Below are 20,541 nucleotides of genomic sequence, written 5' to 3' on the forward strand. Positions count from 1 at the left end.
GATAGATAAATCTTGGGTATATTTAAAAGACTTCAATAAAAGAGATCCATTATTATCATTAAAGAGAAGAAAAATATATTTGAACATGGTTCAGAGAATCTAATGAGAGTTTTTCAAAGGGATTTATAATTGTTGCTGGTTTTTAAATATAATTGGAAATAAAAATTAAAGAGATTGCAGAAAACTGTTAAGGTCAGCTCATATTATCATATTATCAGGAACATTTGTTTTACCCAGTTTTCAAAGAACTACCTTCTTTCTACCCACAGTGCCATCAATCAGTAGAAATGCATCAAGACAAAGCATGCAGCCACACGTCAAAATTGTTAATTTTCTGGAAAAATGGAACAAGGAACGTGTATCAAGGCCGTACACTTCACTCATATTCTTACGATACCCTCCTGATGTATCAATCACAAATTTTTGCGCTTTTGGACTTTTAAAGAGCGGATTGTTCAAACGTCGATCTACAACCCTCTTTGAATTTTAGAAAACTGTTGAAGAGGAATGGGATAATAGGATAAAATACCTCCTCCGCTACTAAACAAAGGTTTATTATCTTGGAAATTATGGTTGAGAAAGACAGTGACAAATTAGGATTATCAAATGGAAAATTTAAAACGCAAAAATTTTAGGTAAAATATTTCTGTAAATAAAATGAATCGACTAAAAATGTGCGAACAGTTCTTAGTATATGTACATATTTCAGTTATGTTAACAACAAGATGCATAGTTTTAAAATGGACGAAAAATGAGAAAAAATTTAATATTTAATAAAACTGACAATGAAAAGAGTTATGTTAGTTATCTAAAATTTACACTTCGCTTCCTCCCCTTCACATGCCTATTTTCTCATTATTCTAGAGCACATGAAAAGTTATATTTAATTTTAATTAAGTTCTATCAGTTGTGAAATGTATTAGAGTCGGATTATTATTTGATGTGGACACTCCAATTTAAGTACATTTCAAATGGCTGTGGAAATCATTTAATAGAAATATAGTGTGAAATTTAGTAAAAAATGTGTATAGTAAATTTTGTCTGTTGTATAGTTTCAATTAATGAAGAATGATTTAGTGCTTTATTTTGACGTACTTTCAAATTCACTCTAAGTTTGGACTATACACGTGTTCGCTATCCAAAATTGCCCTAAAAAGGATTCTTGATTTTTGAACTAAATTACCACAGCAAACCAGCTAGTCGCAAATCTCGTGCTATTTGTCTTCAGAGTAGAATAATTAAATTTTTGACATGAAATTTTAATAGAACTATGTTATTTGATAACTATGTAGCTCAGAAATTTGATTCAATTTCACTAATTAGGACAACTTCGGTGTTAAATAAGGTATATTCCAATAAAAATGTATATTTAAGTCACAAGAAATATTTCTACTATTTTTACAAAATTAATAATAATGAATAAAAATATTTATATCACATTTATTATAGTATACTTTAATTCTGCATAATTTGCAACTTTAGTAAATCAATAAAGAATGAAGTTATTCATTACGTGCTCTTGTGCATGACACATGGGCTCAGTATGATAACAGACAGTGGGGTAATCTGAAGGTACTATGTTCCAGCTTAGCAAAGGCAGTTTTTATAACTCATTAAGTCAGAAATCTCATAACGCTTTAGTCTCATAGCTTGTTAAATCAGAAATCTTCAGAACTCAGCAACTACATGCTCCTTCTGACTCAACACTGGAGTTGTGGATAAATTCTGCTGTCGAATTTATACCAAATGTTCACTGAACATGGAACACATATTTAATATCTGGCAAATCTATATATTCCGCTTTATCAATAGCCTAAACTGTTTTTATGTCTACTCAGCAAGGACATAAGAGGCAGCCCCCAGTTAGCAAAAGGCGATGTACTATCCAAAAATGCTCAGTAGTACTAGGACCAGCACTCTGGAGCTTAAAGTCTTGAAAATTTCTTTCTTCACTAGTAAGAATAAAAATTGTGTAAAATATACATAATCTGCCAAAGCCTATAGAAGACACCGATCAAAAGACCAGAAATTAAAATCCTAAACAGCCCAAATCCAGGAAAATCTCATCTCCCAAACCAAACAAACGCCACTCATGGACAAGACAACACTCATCTTTTTCGCAACATTCACTGCTTCACGTAGCTGACATCACACACTATTATTATTTTGATGCCTCTCTCCCTAAAAAAGCTTCGACTATTATAGCAATACATTTTTCCAGTCTTCAAGAGATAACTGGGATGTCTGTTAATCGGACGTTTTGTCTGTTTTACTGAAAGCTTGCAGCGAATCAGTTAGACTTCTAGAGATGAAAGTAAGAATAAAAAGTGATCCCGCATATGTAGGACATTTGCTGTACGGCATCTGTTATATGACCTTTACTCTGCATTAATTATAGGTAATGATATATTCTTGCAGCTGTTTTGCAGTCGCAGTTCTCGAATATAGATGCTGTCGTCGGCCTTTCTGAATCTTTACACTACACATTCATCTTGCACCATACCATAGTCAAGTATTTTACATCTTCTACCGTTTTTGAAGACAATTTGAAAGCTGTTTCGTCACGCTTTGCATATAGTATTATAGAATTTCTTTCATCAATAATCAAATTGCCTTACAAAGTTAATAAACATTAGGACTGCACAGTATTAAAAAAGTCTAATTATGGACAGTAGGTAGCTGGTTGGCACAATGCAGATATTACGGATTTTACTGCATAATATTGACCTATTCGTTGGATGTTTGATATCTCCAGTAGAAGACATAAATCAATAATTTTAGAATCGAAATTTGATGAAGACTCAATCCACATTAAGTAATTAAAAATTTAGTTCAGGTAAAGCTCTTTGTTTTAGTTACATTACTCTATGCAAGCATCTAATCTATGCAAACTTTAACTGTATGATCTAATAATTATTTAATATTTATTAAATGACCTACTTCTATGAACATTTATGTATTATACTCATATCGAAGAATCCCTAAAAATAATTTGAAATTATGAATTTCAGAAAAAAATTCAAAAATGTTATTTACAAGTGTTATTTCTTCTTTCTAATAATACAGCTACTTTCCAATACAAGTAGGAATTCAAAGAATCTATTTAATTAATATTAAGTGAATAACTTTGAAGTATGTTCTTCCTTAGGTTATACATATTGTATTGCTTTACTACTTTTTGTAAATTTTAGCTTAAAACTAAGTTGCTTATATTTTTGATTTTAAGAAATGTAATGAACCTGCATGCACACCATCAAAATCAAATGTGAAAGTCCATGAATGCTTTCATGGTGACATACCTTCCATTGGCGATATTCGTCCAACTGGCGGCAACCCCTTAACTCCCCATCCGCCGCTACCTTTGGGCACGAGGCGAAGCTGAGGCAGAGATCCTAGGGGAAAAACCCGAAAAGCTGAGCTTTCTCTCTCTGCACAGCTAAAGAAGAGAGAGTGCAGAGTGCGTGCAAGTCCGAGTGCTTGTGCTGCGAAAGCCGCATATGAGGAAACAGGAAGGTAGAGGAAAAGCATAAGCTGATAGAACACACATGGAGAAAAAGCATAGCACAAATAAATGGTTGAGAATGATTTGATTTCTTAATTTAAATAATACATAATGGTTTGTACAGACAAGTGGCACAGATTATAAATTTCATTTATATCGAATATCTCTTTCGTTTCAGAAACTATTCATTAAAACCAATTGTTTATTCAATAAAGAATTAGAGAGTTCCAAAAACTAAATAATATGTTATTGGTTCAAGAAATGTTCATTTAGAAACAGCAATATTAAAATCCACTATGACATGGCTTTTGTAAATATTAACTACACTTTTGCTCAGAATTTAACAAATATAAACTGGGTCGCATAATATATATTATTTTAATTTGAATGAAATTTAATACAAATATAATTCTTGTTAGAGATTAACATGGCCATGTAAAATAAAAACAACAGAACATCTCCATGCAATATTCAAATTTGGAGAAAAATATCTAAAACACAGCACGTGAAAAATGTAAAAAAAAAAAAAAAAAAAAAAAAAAGGATGGCTGAAAAGAAATAGCTTTATTCTGAAGAAACGTGTATCTGGCAACGTGCTTGTACACCCGTTAGAGGGTTTCTAAAAAGCATTTGTGGCTAGAAAGGCCAGTGTTATACGAAAGCTGGGTTTTAAACTACTGGGAAGTTCTGCAAACCGAGTGATGTCCTTCAGCAACTCCTTCTGGAGACTCCCGTGCTTTAGGCGGTAAGTTAAATCATTCGCTAATATATACATTTATTAATAAGCTAGCTGGCCAATCCATCACAGAATATCCTTCTTTTCAAAGAAGTCTCAACTCTATATTGTATAGCTTTATGTCCCTGAATATCAACTACGGCCTATCGCTAGTATACAAATGCTTCTTATTACGTGCAAAAGTGTAATCATTACAAGCTGCGTAGCTGCAATACCCCATTCAAAGTTCAATTGCGGCATACAGACGACCAATATGATAACACCCCATAAAAATATTCCAGAGTACTGCCCCCGCAGTAGTCGATTCATCTATCATCCGCTTCAGATACGTTAATTATATAACAAAGCATCATGCCAACCTTCCAGTTACAAAAATTTCCAAGTCAATTTGTATATTACTAAGCATCAGAGAATAGAGATCCAGTGTTACTTTTTTTAAAGATGATAATCACAAAGTCACAAATATACATAAAAAGACGCACCTAGGGAAAGGGGACAGGTGGATACAAATTCCTTACCAATCAACATAAAGCCAGTTCTTTGTCAATATCTAGACAAAATTTTCGTTCACATATTTATTCCAGAGGCAGCTGAGTTCCATAGCCAAACTATTGACAGTTGTTTGGCCACGAAGCTATTCACTTAAAATTAACTCACAGTTTTTATCTGCTTTTTGACCGCCCTACTATTGTTCTTTTATTCTTGTCTTCTGGCGATGATATCAGTTCCTGAGAACTATTCTCAGAATATGATATTACATGCCACCTTTGAACAGACTTGTAGACATCTGCCGCGTGCTTAGTATTAGTCTCAAGTGCGGTGGTAGCCCTTCAGCTAAGTGTATTTACTAAAAGAAAGTGCGAAGTTATTTTTGTTGAAATATGTTAATCTAAAAACAATCATTTACAGTTATACACGAACATTAGACTTGTAATAAAAAGGGAATCATGTTTCAGTTTGCGAACATAATGAATTCTGCAACTCGTAAATTAACATCTTTTGCAGTTTTTACATGAAATTCCTAGGCGAATTAAATTTCTCATTCAAATTCTAAGTAACTTCAAAATTTTCGGTTAATTTTAAAGCTACCCGTTTCGAAATATTTGGAAAATTGTGCTTGCTACTTAATTTTCATAGTATTAAAGGTCAAGCTAAGATGGTTAAAATCATTCGCTAAGATATACAGCATGGGAAAGCATTATTTCTAGGTTAATCTTTACAATATGGTAATTGGTAGTTTGGCGACATTTTGGAGGCGATAAAGGTTACTACCTGGCACTTTGGTAATAATGTGAGCAGTACTCAGTTCCGTTTACGAATTATTTTGTGTGAGGGAAATGAGAGATCATGGGATATGTCATGTGATATTAATGGACGAATTACGGTTCTTTAATCGGAAAAGGAGGGGGGGAAATCGGGAAAAAATCTAGAAATTTTGTATTTGGCTTTATTCTGCGTTGTGTGAAACAGTGTTCGTGAATTTTTGGATCCCATGGCCGTAACTAAAGTGAATTCGAAATGGGTATTTATGTATGTATTAATTTAGTGTATGTGCTCATTTATATTTTAAGTAGTGTTTTTAAATTTAATTATATTTTAATTAAATGATAGTTATTTTGTGAATTTTATGTTTGTAGGAATTTGGTATACGTTTTAGTTGAAGTAAACGTGCATGGAAATAATATAAATATCTGACATATATGTTCTTTTTACCGGGTTTAAAGATTGAGAAAATTGTCATGTATTTTCGTGAAATTTTTCTAATTTATGAGAAAAAAGCAGTGTACATGGATATAGTGAAGAGTGTGCGCAATGCCATTTTTGTGCAATTCTGGGATGTTTTTTTAAGTAAAAATAAGTCGGCGTGTACATGGTTTAGTGATATTTTAATTAAATGATAGTTATTTTGTGAATTTTATGTTTGTAGGAATTTGGTATACGTTTAAGTTGAAGTAAACGTGCATGGAAATAATTTAAATATTTGATACTAAGTATTTGTAATGCTTGCGGTATGAATTCGTTGGTGACGTGTATAATGTAATAGATGATTTAGAGGTAAAAGTTTTTGGATATTTTATTTATTTTATATGTGGAAATGTTCATTACTTTTTCGCGATCAGGTAATTTCATATATGTTCTTTTTACCGGGTTTAAAGATTGAGAAAATTGTCATGTATTTTCGTGAAATTTTTCTAATTTATGAGAAAAAAGCAGTGTACATGGATATAGTGAAGAGTGTGCGCAATGCCATTTTTGTGAAATTCTGGGATGTTTTTTTAAGTAAAAATTAGTCGGCGTGTACATGGTTTAGTGATATTTTAATTAAATGATAGTTATTTTGTGAATTTTATGTTTGTAGGAATTTGGTATACGTTTAAGTTGAAGTAAACGTGCATGGAAATAATTTAAATATTTGATACTAAGTATTTGTAATGCTTGCGGTATGAATTCGTTGGTGACGTGTATAACGTAATAGATGATTTAGAGGTAAAAGTTTTTGGATATTTTATTTATTTTATATGTGGAAATGTTCATATTTGGAAAGGGTAAATACTTTTTCGCGATCAGGTAATTTCATATATGTTCTTTTTACCGAGTTTAAAGATTGAGAAAATTGTCATGTATTTTCGTGAAATTTTTCTAATTTATGAGAAAAAAGCAGTGTACATGGATATAGTGAAGAGTGTGCGCAATGCCATTTTTGTGCAATTCTGGGATGTTTTTTTTTTTTTTATGTGTATGTGTTATTTTGAAAAACGCGTAAGGAGTTATGGTATTGTGCACTTTTCCCAATTTTGCAGTGAATATTTGTCATGATTAAGCAGTTTTGTTGGATAAAATTTCTAGCATAAGTGTAGTTCGGCTAGTAGATTGTTGGAAGAAGTGTTCAGTAGATAAAAAGAAAGGAAACATGTCTTTACTTCGTGAAGACAAAATGGCGGCGGGAAAAAAAAAATAGTGTTGCTGTAGGAGAGTTGGTCGCCAAATTTTCGCCAAAAAAACGCCAAGTTACCATAATGTAAAGATCAACCTATTTCTAACTTACAGTGTTTATATCGTTCGATGTGGTGTATTATTAGTATGGAGGATATTCCATCTCTTTACAAAACTCCACTTTAACCAAAAACTTTAATTAAATGCTTTGAGTTTGCTTTAATGAAAGAAAGTGAAAAGTAAAAGTTTTAATTTTCTTTCGTTGGCGGAATTGCTTGTGTTTACGTAGAAACTGTAATTTTGATAACAAAAAAAAGTTTTTTTAACGTTTTTGGTTTTTCTGTATTTTATAATTTTTTATGAAGATGTTTCGAGTTTTAAAGTATTTATGTGTTGTCGCGAAAGGAGAACTGAATTGGTTGAATGAAAAATATATTTCTAATGAAATTCGAGAAAATAAGTTTAAATGAAGCACAGCCAAAAACGCATATAATTTAATAGGCCATACAAGGAAGTTATGTGTTGTCCACATCAAAATTTTTCAGCTTGGAAAATCTGAAATATGTTGGATATATGCTAATAATATATAATTATATCCTTTATTGTTGTTTTAGCTTTTAAAGAAATGTTTTGCACAATCTGAGAGATTTTCCTAAAGCTTGAGAAAACTTAAAACCTTTTTGAATAGAAATTATTGGCAATAATGTTTTATTTTACACCATTTCAAATAGCGAATAGTTTTACAGAGAAGCTGTACTTTTGTAAATCTGGGAAAACATGTATAATTGTATACGAATGATTCTTATATAAAACACATGCTTTTACTTTATCTGAATTTTTATGGTCATTTTACAGATGGTTGAACACGAACGTTTGTCTGTATACCGTATTTGCCCGCGTATAAGACGCACTTTTTTATTGAAAATAGGTCTGAAAAACGGGTGCGTCTTATACGTCGATACTCAGTTTTTGATTACATTCATTTCTGGAAATTTCCTCTATCCGGAGTTATGCGATTTGTTCTTCTTTCCTTGCGGAGTGTAAGAATATTACAGTTTAGTGAATGCGCATGCGCTATTATGGACGATCACAGCTGGGTTCGTTTAAACTTTCCAGTTTTTGTGAGCGACTTTTAAGTGTGTGAAATTTATACTCTTCAGTTTTCTTAAATTTTTTGGAAAGTTATGGCTTAAAAACAACGTCGGCATTGCTATAACATAGCATACAAGCTACGCGTGATTGCATACAGTGCTGGATTTATGTATAAGGTTGCATAAGCTGTTGCTTAGGGACCCCACTTTCTTGGGGCCATCACCAAAAATTGTACCATAGCCCATATAAAAAAATGACTTACATCCCTTATAAAGGGCACCGTATCTCAAATGGCTCAGCATCTCGTCAAATCTAAAATCCGGCTCTGATTGCGTATGCTGAAGAACACGGAAACAAGGCTGCAGAGAGGCATTTCGGGCCACCTCCATCTGAGAAAATGGTAATGAATTGGTGAAATCAGGAAGAGGATCTAAAAAAAGCAACTCATAGATTGGGTATTTGCAGTAAGTATTACTTTGTGTTTGTATTACGTTTTATTTAAAATATTGAAAATTCATTATAATGAGTAGTAATAAAGTTTTATCCTTCAAAAACGTGTATAAAAAAGGGTGTTGCGTCTTACAATCCGTTGCATCTTATACTCTGGTAAATACGGTAATTCTGACGAATTTTAAAATACAGAAGAATTTCCTTTTTTTTTAGGTTTCGGTATCGTTTTGCTTGTTAGTTACACTCTTTTTCACGCACCATATTATTCACTAGTAAAGTTGTCATTTTCCATACGTAATTTCAGTATTATGTTCAATTTTAAATGTCTGTTTTAATTCTCTCAGATTTTATATACAATTATATCTTTAAAATTATATTACTTTGATATATTTTCAATTCAAAATAATGCTCTTTTGTTGCAGATTTATTTTAAAAAATGTATCATACCGATAAGTTTTTAATATTTTTAAGTTTAAAATAATGTTATTTGTTTAAAAGAGCAAAAAGAAAGCTTTTTCAACCGATACATTTCTTGCATATTATAGCACACTTAGAATCCAAAATGGATGTTTCATAACCTCATTAGCAGTGGTAAGCGTAAATGGGGCAAAAATTATTTATGACAAAAAAAAATATGTTACATTTGACTAAAGCTTAAACATAATCTCCTAGTTGATAATATTACAGTAACATTATTACTGGTAGATAAAGACAACGACGCAGATAAAAACATCATATATCACTCGCCGATAAAAACGTATATCAGTCGTAGATAAAGACGACATAGCTAAATTAATAATTCAACGCTATATCTTTTGAAAATTCTCCGGTTGTAATACTTTGGGGATATCCAATGGGTAACCATTAAAATAATCGTTGCTGAATAGTACAGAGATGATTACAAGAGTACACAGGATTATGAACTTGAATGTTCTGCTAGTTTACCAAACTTTTATGTACCCTTTCGAATAATATCTTATCTGGCAGAGAAATTTCCTTAAGATGCAAAAGAAAAATCAAAAAAGAAATCAAAGTTACAGGATGCATTTTCATTACACAAGCTGAAAGAGCTTTCTGTATCGCATAATATCATTAGTGCAAAACGTTTCTATTTTTATTGGTTACACGAAGCAATCCAGCAATAATGATATGCGATGAAAGCATCCACAGAAGTTCTTAAGGGGCATATAATCCTCCTGCACTTTACCCTGTGTGGGAAAACAAAAAATGCTTTGACAAACTCTTTTCACGGTTGTTTATATAATCAAGTGATGTTTGACTTACCAGACATCATACTCCGTGATTTTTTTCCTCCGAGGGGCATCCAAAAATGACCTTAAAATGTAAGCTGAAGACTACCTTTGTTATGTGGTGCCTTTAGAGGACGCAGCAAAAAAATTTAAATTTTCCTCCAAAAAAATTAGTTTTAAAGTGGAAGGTTAGCAATTATCAAAAACAATGGATACCATGATAAATTAAAAGAAATGTCCCCGGGGAGATTAAATATTAATAATTATTTCCTTCTGCATACATTATGATTCCCTTAACAGTTTTATACTAGATTTGGTGAAAAATTCCCTATTTACAACCATAGATTACCTTAACCTTGTAGAATCATTAGGTTAATTGGAAGCAAGACAGATGAAAAATTAGCAACCGCCTTCGCCGGGTATCGAACCACGGACCTCTACCGGCCCAGCGTGCTACAGTTACACCACGAAGGCACGCTAGGGAAGTGGGAGAAATACCTTATATACTCCCCTTTTTAAAGGGCGATTAGGGTTTTAGGGGACCTAGTCGCCAAATCCTGGGCGCGGAGAATGGTCATCCACAACCCTTATAGTTCGGGCGCCACTTGTAGAGTCATTAGGTATTTTTCTGAAAGCAGACAAGACGAAAAATAGCAAACGCCTTCGCCGGGAATCAAACCACGGACCTCTGGAATACCGACCCAGCGTGCTACCGTTACACCACGAAGGCACGCTAGGGAAGTAGGAGAAATACCTTATAACCTAAATATTGCTCTAGTTGATTTTTATAGATTGCACATTTCATATCAAAACTATTACCAGTAAGGAAATCATTTCCTTAAACAGATCAGATCGACTCAGAAAAATTCAAAAATTCCCCTAACTTAGTAAAGAATAAATTTTTTACCTTAATATGGTTGGAAGCTTAATTACTATTACTGAGTGATTACTAAACAAACAAAAAAATAAAATTTTAAAACTTATCTGCATCTTTGGAAAAGTTATAAATATGTCATCAGAACCGACTGAGACTGAAGGTGAGAAACAAGGTCGCCTCCCTCCGAGATCCAAGTAGGAAACAAGGAGAAGCAACAATCAGATGGTGTTAATTATTATGATGGTGATTATCAGATGTTATTTATTTTTCAGGAAGTTCCTCCATGGCTGGAATTGTTGATAAAAGATGAAGAATCACTCCGCAGTCTCCCTCATTAGATGGAAATATTAACATGGCCAACCAGGAAACCTTGGCTGGGACAGCAGCCTGAAGAAGATGACGGACCCCTCCTCTAACACAAAAGTATTGAGAACCTTGCTGACATCTTTTATTTCGGTGGCAAAAACGACAAAAAAGGCAAATTAAAGTAAGGCTGAGTTCCAAAAGGGACGACGTATTGAATTAATCTTTGAAAGCGAAATCGCTACTCTCGGAGCGTGATTGAAGGTGTAAAGGAAATTCTGCAGCATCAAAAGCCTCAGGAATCATAAACAGCTGCAGCATCATAAACGTCGTCGCTAACATTTTTAGCACCCCAAATGTGGGAGCTACATCTGATCGCACATAACAAACTGAAGCTGAAGTAGAGGAAGTAAAGTCGAGCATAAAGTGAGTTGCATCTGAATACATTCCGGTTTTGTTAAGTAGTTTACCCCAATCGCCAATATACGCTTGAAATTGTGACAAAACTAGTTTTTTTCACCCACTGCCTTACACGCTGTAAAATTTCTCCTTTTCCCAGGGCGTTAAATTAACCACAAATTCACGCATCGCCAAAAGACCGCCAAACCAAAACATCTGCGACGGTAGAAATTGCAAACCTATACTCACACTACCGGAAATTTCTTATCAGTGAAAGCAGGAGAGATAAGATCTTGCTAAAATCTGTGTTTTTCTGTGTTCTTTCGCCTATTCACACCAAAACGGCCAAGAATGCAAAAATTAGTTAAATAAACTTCATTAACTAAAAATCTATTACAGCTATTGACTTGCAAGTAGTTTTAATTTGAAGAGTTAATTTTTCTGCTTTCAGTGGGATAAGTTATGAATAGGTAAAGTTAAGTAACATAAAATCAAAAATATTACGTAGGTAAAATACCTGATTCCAACGTCTTGTCTGCGCGTTCGCCGAATAGCGAGTGGAATGAACGCACAAATCTTAAGTACCAAAACTCCAATTAAAGTTAAACAAAGTCACACAGAGATTAAATAAAATACAAGTTGTGTAACATAATTTAGAATATAAATATTAATTTTCGATCAGTCGTAAATTACCTAATTAATTGAATTTGTTACACAACACCGTGAGCTTAAGACACAATCCAAAAGGAAATCACAGTAATACGTCCAGGAAACCAAGATAAGAATCCTCTAACAATGTGCAAAGAAAAGTGTTTGGATTTTAAAAGAAAACGATATGATTTGGCAGTATTTAGAATGCAGTGTTCATATTATGTTGTAATATTTTTATTACATTATTATTGTTGTAATATTAGGTATCATATGATTTATCACATTATGTTCTATTACTTTGGTATTACATGATGCCCTAACATTGAATTTCCTGAAGTCAGTCATAATGAAGCATTTTTATAAACGGCAAACTCTGTTTTTTAAGGCAATCTAGTTTGTATCATATCTTTGTTGCCTATGCAATCTGCATTTCAGACTGGAGTGTTTTTACTTCCTTGTACGAAGTAAACAGGAAGCATTGTAATCGCGAAAAATTACGGGTATCATATTTCAACGAAAATATCCATTTTGACCTCTATCGAACGCAATTTAAAGATGCTTTTGCATGGCATCTGTAAGTAAAACCAGAATAAAAGGCTGTTCCCCCCAAAAAAATTATAACACTGATTTAACCCTTTGTGGCTCAGTGTTCCACTACATGGAACACCCAAATTGAATCGCTTCTGAAACCTTTAAATTCAACTGTAAATAGATAAAAATGCCTTTATAATATACTTTGAACTTTTCTTTTTAAACATTAGATAGCAGCATATCACAAGGAGACACAGAATTTTCATTTATTATGTGTTATTAAAATTCACTTTTTTCAAGTAATTTTCTCTATTTTTTTAATGATATAAAAAATTTCATTTGGGAAAAAATTAGGCATAATTTTGCTGGCTGTACTCCAAATTATTTGTTCTATATTTTTTTTAAATCTTTCATACAAAAACCATACGCAGAATCATTGAATAAAACCGGGCATTCCATTAGCGGGAACACTGCGCCTTTAGGGATCTCATGCTGTTACGAATCAGAACATCCGTGCTTAGGAGAGAACATCCGTTGTTTATGTTTTCTGTTTACGTTTTTTTGGGGGGGGATGAATTTGAACAAAGCAGTATTGAGGGATGAGGTATGTTTTGTGTTATGAAAGCCCTAAAATTGGCATCTCAAAATTTTTGGGAATAGTTTTTTTAAGCGGGAATTTTATTAGTAGCTTGACTCATCTTTACTTAGACCTGCGCGAAATTTTTGCTGTCGCTTTTTAGTTTCATTCGCGTTTATTTTCAATAATTGTGTAAATATTTTTCGTGTATGTATATATTATAGGCTTATTTTTCCTTTATTGTTAATATTAATCGTATTTAATTATTTTAACCGTAGTTGGTTTGTGCTTCCATCAAAAAGGTGTGACTTGCTTTGAACAATTTCACGAAGCTAAGAAATAAGAAAATTTGTAAATATTTTTGTATATAGGACTTGTGTTTATAGATATTTATCTCATTTATCCGTATATATTCAAGAACATTGTGTATATTCAGGAAACCATGTATACAGCCATAATACAAAACCTTCTACTCATTATCGTGCTTCACTGCAATGCTCGCTTAGTCGCAATTTTAAAAGCTCTGGCGGCGCATTTTACAAAATTTTACCCGTATACTCCTTTAGGACTAAATAGACTGCATACAACGTTTTTGGTTGAAATGTTAAAACGGTTTCTGAAGACATTTTTTCGCCGCGTCTGAACATATGTATGTATGTATCTCGCATAACTCAAGAACGGGTAGCCTCAGAAAGTTGAAATTTTGTATATAGGACTGCTATAACATGTAGATGTGCACCTTCTATTTTGCTTGCAATCGGCCGCAGCAAAAGTATATAAATATATATATATCCACTTTGTTACTCGGCTCAGTGAGCTCAGTTTCTCTATTCTTACATGTTTGCAAATTGTGCAATTTTTGCGCAATTTGCAAAATTTTGATTTGCAAACAAGTGATTGAATGTGATGTTTTTATCTTCCGGTTATCTTCCGGTTTTATGTCTTTAGTTAACTTGCATGTTATAGTTGTAGATGATCAACGGTTTAAAAGTTGTTTAAGCCTAATTTTCTGCCATAGCTGCCATATTTGTTTACATTTGAAACCTAGCAAAATAGTGGATTTTTTGCTAACATAGAGAAGCTAAGCTTCGCAACAACAAAGTCTGCTTTTATTATTGTGAATTAAATTATGCTTAATCCATTCTAGAATTATAATTTAAGTTATTAAATTATCCCATATGTTGACTCAGCATAGCGTCCACAACAAATTAAGTCTTTCTAGTCTTCAGTGCCTTTTTGCCGAGTGAGACCAAAAGTAAACTTTCAGTTTGCTGCACCGAAAATTATGCCTTCTTACCTGCTGGCCGAATTGCTTGTTTTTTCCGTAGAAACTGTAATTTTAATTGTAATTAAAAAAAAAAATTAACTGTATTTGGTGTTTTATGTTTTACAGTATCTTTAAATGTTTTATGAAGATATTTTCTGTTTTTATTATTTTTCATTGCCGCGAAATGAGAATTGAATGAGAAATAGTATATCTCTAATGAAATTCGAGGAAATACGTGCTTCATGTTAGCATGAAATACTGTAGCCAGTCTGTTTCGGACAGAAGAGAATGGTTAGGAGTAGCGCATGCGCATTAGGTAAGTAGCGCTGAATCGTCTGTGAAAAACTGTTTATTTTTTATTTGTTTAACTTCTTTTATACATCCTTTTAAATTTTTTATAGTATATGAATAGAACATGAGGCAACGATTAGATAATTCTTCAGGTGACATAACGTTTTTTGCATTCTGAGTTATAAAATGATGGAGATGTACCACTGTTAAATGAACCTAGCGCCAGAGTATCGCTATGGTAAATAAATATAGTGAATTTTAAAAAGCGCATTTATTCTATTGTGGTTTATGCGCTCTCGAAGAAGTAGACTTAATTAATTTCAATAAGTTTAAATGAAATGCAGGAAAAAATGCGTATAATTTAATATTCCGTACAAGGAAGTCATGTGGTACAGACATCAGATTTTTTTAAAATTTATTTTGCTGACGCCTGTAAGAGCCAAAAGGAAATTTCACCATATCTAGTTATTTATACTTACTTTATGCATTTGTCAAAGAATTTCGCCTTAGTTCCCATATGCTGTTTTTCATTAAAATGATAGTTTACACTTTTCAATAAATTTTCAGAATGAAACATTACTGATTACTTTAATAAATTGAATCATATCTTTACTTAAAAATGATATTCTGTAATAACAGAAACGTAAATATTAGCTTCAGTTGAGAGTTGCGTATTGAAATAAAGTTCAAGATACCTGAGAGAGAATTTCAAGAGTAACTCAGCCGCTTCAAAAGAAGTTCTGTTACATGACATTTGCTACTATACAGACGAGTTATTTGTGTGTTTGATTCAAGAACATCTGACAAAATTTCTTGTTACATGGAAGTTGCAGCATAAACTATAGAGAATAAAAATTTCAGTCTTCCCTGCCTATTATGTATCTAGTAAAACGATCTGTTGTTCAAAGTATTTTTCGGTTTACTAAAACCTTTATCCTATGTAATATGAAATGTTTTGTTTATATAGAAATTACTGGTTTAACTGCTGAAAGTTACACTTTTAGACTGTAGTTATGCAAGATATACAAGTAGGGTGATTTAAATAAAATGTTTAAAAGGATTTCATAGAGACTCAAAATCTAAGTATTTTGTTAGCTTGTAAAGATTTAAAATAAAAATTTTATACTTTTATTTGGTTTCTAGATTCATTTTCCACTTCGATTCATATGCTTATCAACGAGTAATGAAGATAACAAGTGCAATAGAAAAAGTCAAGAAAACGTTAACTTTACGTTGTACTGCTGGTACTGTGTTTTGATTCCCACATTCTGACTGCAAGCATGCTTTAGATTAAAACACTAAGTAAATGCTTTAAAACAAAAAATACCCTAGTATAAGTTTTTTCAAACTTTTTGTGACTCACAGGCCTTTAATCATAGAAAATTTTGGTAATGCCCTTCCTTTCTTTTGCGTGACCTCCTTATTAAAATAAATATTTAATTTCACTAAAAATGGTAATACAGTAAAGATATTTAGAATCTATACTCTTAAAATCTGTACGAGTCTGTCTGTTTGTGACATCATCTCTTCCGAAACGGCGGGGTGTTGTTTCGAGAGAGGTATTTCCCGGATTCCAGAAACTCATGGGAAGCCATTTGGATCACTCTCATCTTCGTACATTAATCAGCCGTGATATTAATTAAAAACTCTGTAAACGCTAATTTTCGAACTCATTTTTTCGAGTGGCAACAGCCTCGCGCGCTGGAGATAAAAATGCTTTATTTCAAAAAGCGTTGCCATTGCTCGCTTTCAAATCGTAGAGTTTGTTAATCAAAAATTCGTAAGTTTTACAAAATATGAAATAAAAATTGCTTTAACAAACGTTAAACATATTATTATTATATAAGATCATATTCTGATGTTGAAGAAACCACGCGATTGCATGTGACGTCATTGCATGTCGAAAATGTATCGTAATGCCAGCATTTTAAATAAATAGCTGCTGTTGGCAACTTTTTTGTTTCAGGTTAGGATAATTGAATCCATGGAAGTTATAACCTCCATGATTGACACAATATGCTATTGCCATGTTAATTTTTTTATTGATTGTGGCGACACACTGCCTTTCTGTGTCAACTCTAAAGAATTCGTCTGTCACGAGGATCACGTGCCCAGATGCATCATTACGTCTACGTCTGCTTTTCTGTTTGATAGTTGCATTTAAGATTTTGTAGAATTAGAAATTGCATGAAAATAAATGTTGGTGTTTTTAAAAAGTGTCGGCAGAGATTTTCGAGCTTATGATTTATTTGTTAAGCAACATTGATATTGAGAAAATGTTGTTATAATACTTTAAATCATGACATCATACGTATACATATTGATCTGAAATGTCAAAAGTTTTTGTTTCCTAGTTTGGCAACAAAAAATTATTTACGAATTGGTTGTGGCTTGGAAAAAATGAATTGATTTCATTTACACTGAACTGTGTTTACACATTTTCTTTTCAGATGTACATAGAACTTATGAAATTTTGCTTTAGCCGAAGCTGGATAGTTTATTTATTGAAAAGTGAAGAACTACCGTATACACGTATTCAACAATGTGAAATAAAATGAGCTACATTGAGATACTTTTCACATACAAAAGGAATAAAACAATAATATTTTGTAAAGATTATGTTAATTTTATTAACAGTAAAATTTTGAGTTAAACTTCTTTCCTGTCAATTCTTAACTTCAACTTACTACTTCCGGCCAGAAATTAGTTTTGGAATCACATCTGAATACATAATGAGGAGGAGCGGTATTTAAACCGCTAAGTTCTTCGGTCTTAACGAGAGAGTTACAAGGTATCCTGTCTGCAAACGTCCGCCTTTTTAGGCTTCTCTCTCGTAAGCTATTATTACGCTCGGACGTACTTAGGCCCTTGATCACTTCGCAGTCAATTAGCGTTAAGGGGCCAACTCGGTAAGAATCTTGATAGCTTCGGCTATATCTCTTTCGTTAAAATTGGTTTTAGTTTACTTCTTAGCCTCTTAAGTTTAAGGCCAAGTGTCGACTTTTATTGTACACTCCAAGACTGAGTTCTATTAAAACTTATTTAAATAATAAAGAGTTATTTACCCTTCCATCTTGTTGTTTCTTGTCACACGAACTCAAGCGATTACTCTCTTATCGGTTCTTCACGTTCAACAGTAACGTAACATTTACAAAGTGAGGAACCCTATAATTTATATAAATGAATGGTACAGTTACATAATTATTCACTTACAGTGTTTATTAAAAAGTGGAGAATTACCTTTTAAAGATAAGGATCAAATATAAGGATTCAAAATGTGAACTAGAGAAAAACCGCCTTAAGATACGTTTCATATACAAACGTGAAAGGATGCCACAGAATAATACTTTTATACATGAAAACTCCGGTTACTAAACTATTAACCATAAAAAGTAAATTTTATGCTTCTGTATTTCTTAACAGTTCTTGTACCTTATTATTGGTTAATTACCCTTGAGTACAGAAACCTGCTTTAATTAAAAGGTGATTTTAAGTTTGATTTATGCAGGTACGGAAGTTTTACCGAGAATCTTAAACACGGGACATTTCATTCTGAATTTCTGGTTAGGTTTCACTTTATTGTAAGTTATCAAAAAGGAGAATCTAACGCAAGAGTTTGGCGAATTGATGTTATTAATTTGACAGAAACGGCTGTTGAGTATATATTTTTATTCAAGTTATAAAAGTAGAAGATTTCACATTTCAATAGCGCGATTTTATAAAAAATGTGTTTTCTGTCTGACACAGTACATGTTTCACTTATGTGTAGCATTTAGCTTTGTTGAATTATTTAATCATCGACAGTAAAATCTGACCTATATCTTGGTACGAGTATTTAACTTATTTAAAAGCATAAGTGTCCTTAATATTACATCTGACAGAATACGTGACAAAAGAGATTGTTTGTTTAAGGGCAGAAGTAGCTTTTGCAAGAAAATTAGGCAGCGAATGAAAATCTGGAACAAAACACATTGAATCGTAAATCATAAAGTATAATTGCTTTTAAGATTGTTTCTGTAGTACTTAAACTCTTTCGAATCAAAGAATTTCAATGCGCTAAAGAGTTTCGATTCCTTGAGTGAGAAGGATGTGCTTTAATGAAAAAGCTATATTTAATTAAAAATAATGTCTGCAGCTTTTAAACTATGCACCAATCCTCAATAGCTTCGCAATCATTTATCAACTAATAGCCAGTGGCAGAAAATTGTTTCGGCAGAGTTACCTTCATATTTTTCACAACTGCAATGTTAGAAAGCGAAATATTCTCGGCCTAAAATTTCTGCAAAGAAATGAATACTATAATACAAACAATCATTTTTGTTGCGTGCTCGTTTCTTTCATTCTATTTCATTTGGAATTATATTTAAGAATTGCATGTTGCTCATGGAAGAAAACTAGGAAATACTTCACCTAAGCAGGACATATATCAACTTCTGTACATCTAGGGTAGGTGAAGTTTCCCTTCTGCGTGTTATCACGAATGTCCTTTACTACAGTATATACGCTGACAAGTAGCTCACGGAAGAGCATAGTTCGTAAGCATGGGGAAGGAATTTAAACTATTTTAATTTAAGTCACGTGAACGTTATAGAGATGCTTTACCTTCGTCTGTGTTACAGGAAATTTTGGTCTGGGTTCTATGCATATTATGTGTTAATTTAATGTTATGCACTAAATGATGCATTGAATCTTTTAATAAACATTCTCTAATAATTACATTAGAATTATACTTTGGGAAAAGGAACCTAACAGTAACACGTGACCTTGTATCTCTCTAACTTTAATCTGCTAAGCGAATGTGGTTTAATCAGTTAATGGTGCGTTACGCAATATTTAGTTGTCCTGCAATTGCAGTGCTGCACGACGTAGGTACAGCATATAGTTGTCGTTGTCTGTAGGATCTTGGATTTTTAATTATAATACAGTTATTGCAGTTGCTTTATTTAATGAGAAATTGGAGGTTTTCTTTTACGTTTTAGCATCTCTATCAAAGTTATATATTATTTGTTTCGCATATTACGAAAATCAGTTTAGTTCACTACATATAAGACAACAATAAACTGCTAAATATCAATTTTATAAAGCAATTCAGGAATTTGTCGAATCAGAAACGTGAAGAATATGCAATCTCTTCACTGTGATTCGAACTCCGGATCTCCCTATCACAAACCGCATGTGTATCCAATTACACAATGAAGGCATGTGATAAGGAAGGAGAAAGTCGTTTGTGATTTGATGCGTTACTTTTTTTCACTCGGGCCAGTGGTTGATAGAGACTATGATAAAATTAAAACTTAATCCTTCATGACAAGGATTAGCAGGATTAGAGGGCAAGGATTAGCAGGATTTCGATTGATAATATTGTGATTGTCATGGCTCAGATAATTTCTAGTCAATACAATTCCAGGATACTGTTGCAGATTTATTATAAATAAAAGTTCTGTTTTCTAAGTAAACGCTAATAGACTTCTATAGTATGAGCAATTTTATAAACATTTATTTTTCGAGAAAAATAAAAAAAAAGTTTGTTACCTTAAAAAGTATAAATAGTATGCAAGAGCAGTTAGCATACAGGGCTGAAAAAATTTGCTAATATAATGCTGACTTAACAACAATCATTTAGTGACCTATATACAGTCTTCTTTATTTTTCTTAACATTTGTTAGAAATAGTGTCAACCT

At 32.6% G+C, this 20,541-nt stretch overlaps 1 protein-coding gene across 5 annotated transcripts in view; it reads right to left on the reverse strand.

The window, feature by feature from the left end:
• The window catches only part of LOC118181845 (uncharacterized), a 430,621-nt gene that overhangs the window by 100,708 nt on the left and 309,372 nt on the right, over window positions 1-20,541 (reverse strand). For 4 of the 5 annotated variants that reach the window (XM_085818578.1, XM_085818580.1, XM_085818577.1 and 1 more), the window contains one exon: window positions 3,300-3,392. The exons of the other annotated variant lie outside the window; for it this stretch is intronic. In XM_085818578.1, the coding sequence (XP_085674704.1) occupies window positions 3,300-3,392 (93 nt within the window). The remainder of the gene's footprint in view (window positions 1-3,299; window positions 3,393-20,541) is intronic. 5 annotated transcript variants of the gene reach the window in all.

Source organism: Stegodyphus dumicola, chromosome 6 (assembly GCF_044657685.1).
Source record: "Stegodyphus dumicola isolate Sdum_Otavi_A_Nest chromosome 6, ASM4465768v1".
Lineage (NCBI taxonomy): Eukaryota > Metazoa > Arthropoda > Arachnida > Araneae > Eresidae > Stegodyphus > Stegodyphus dumicola.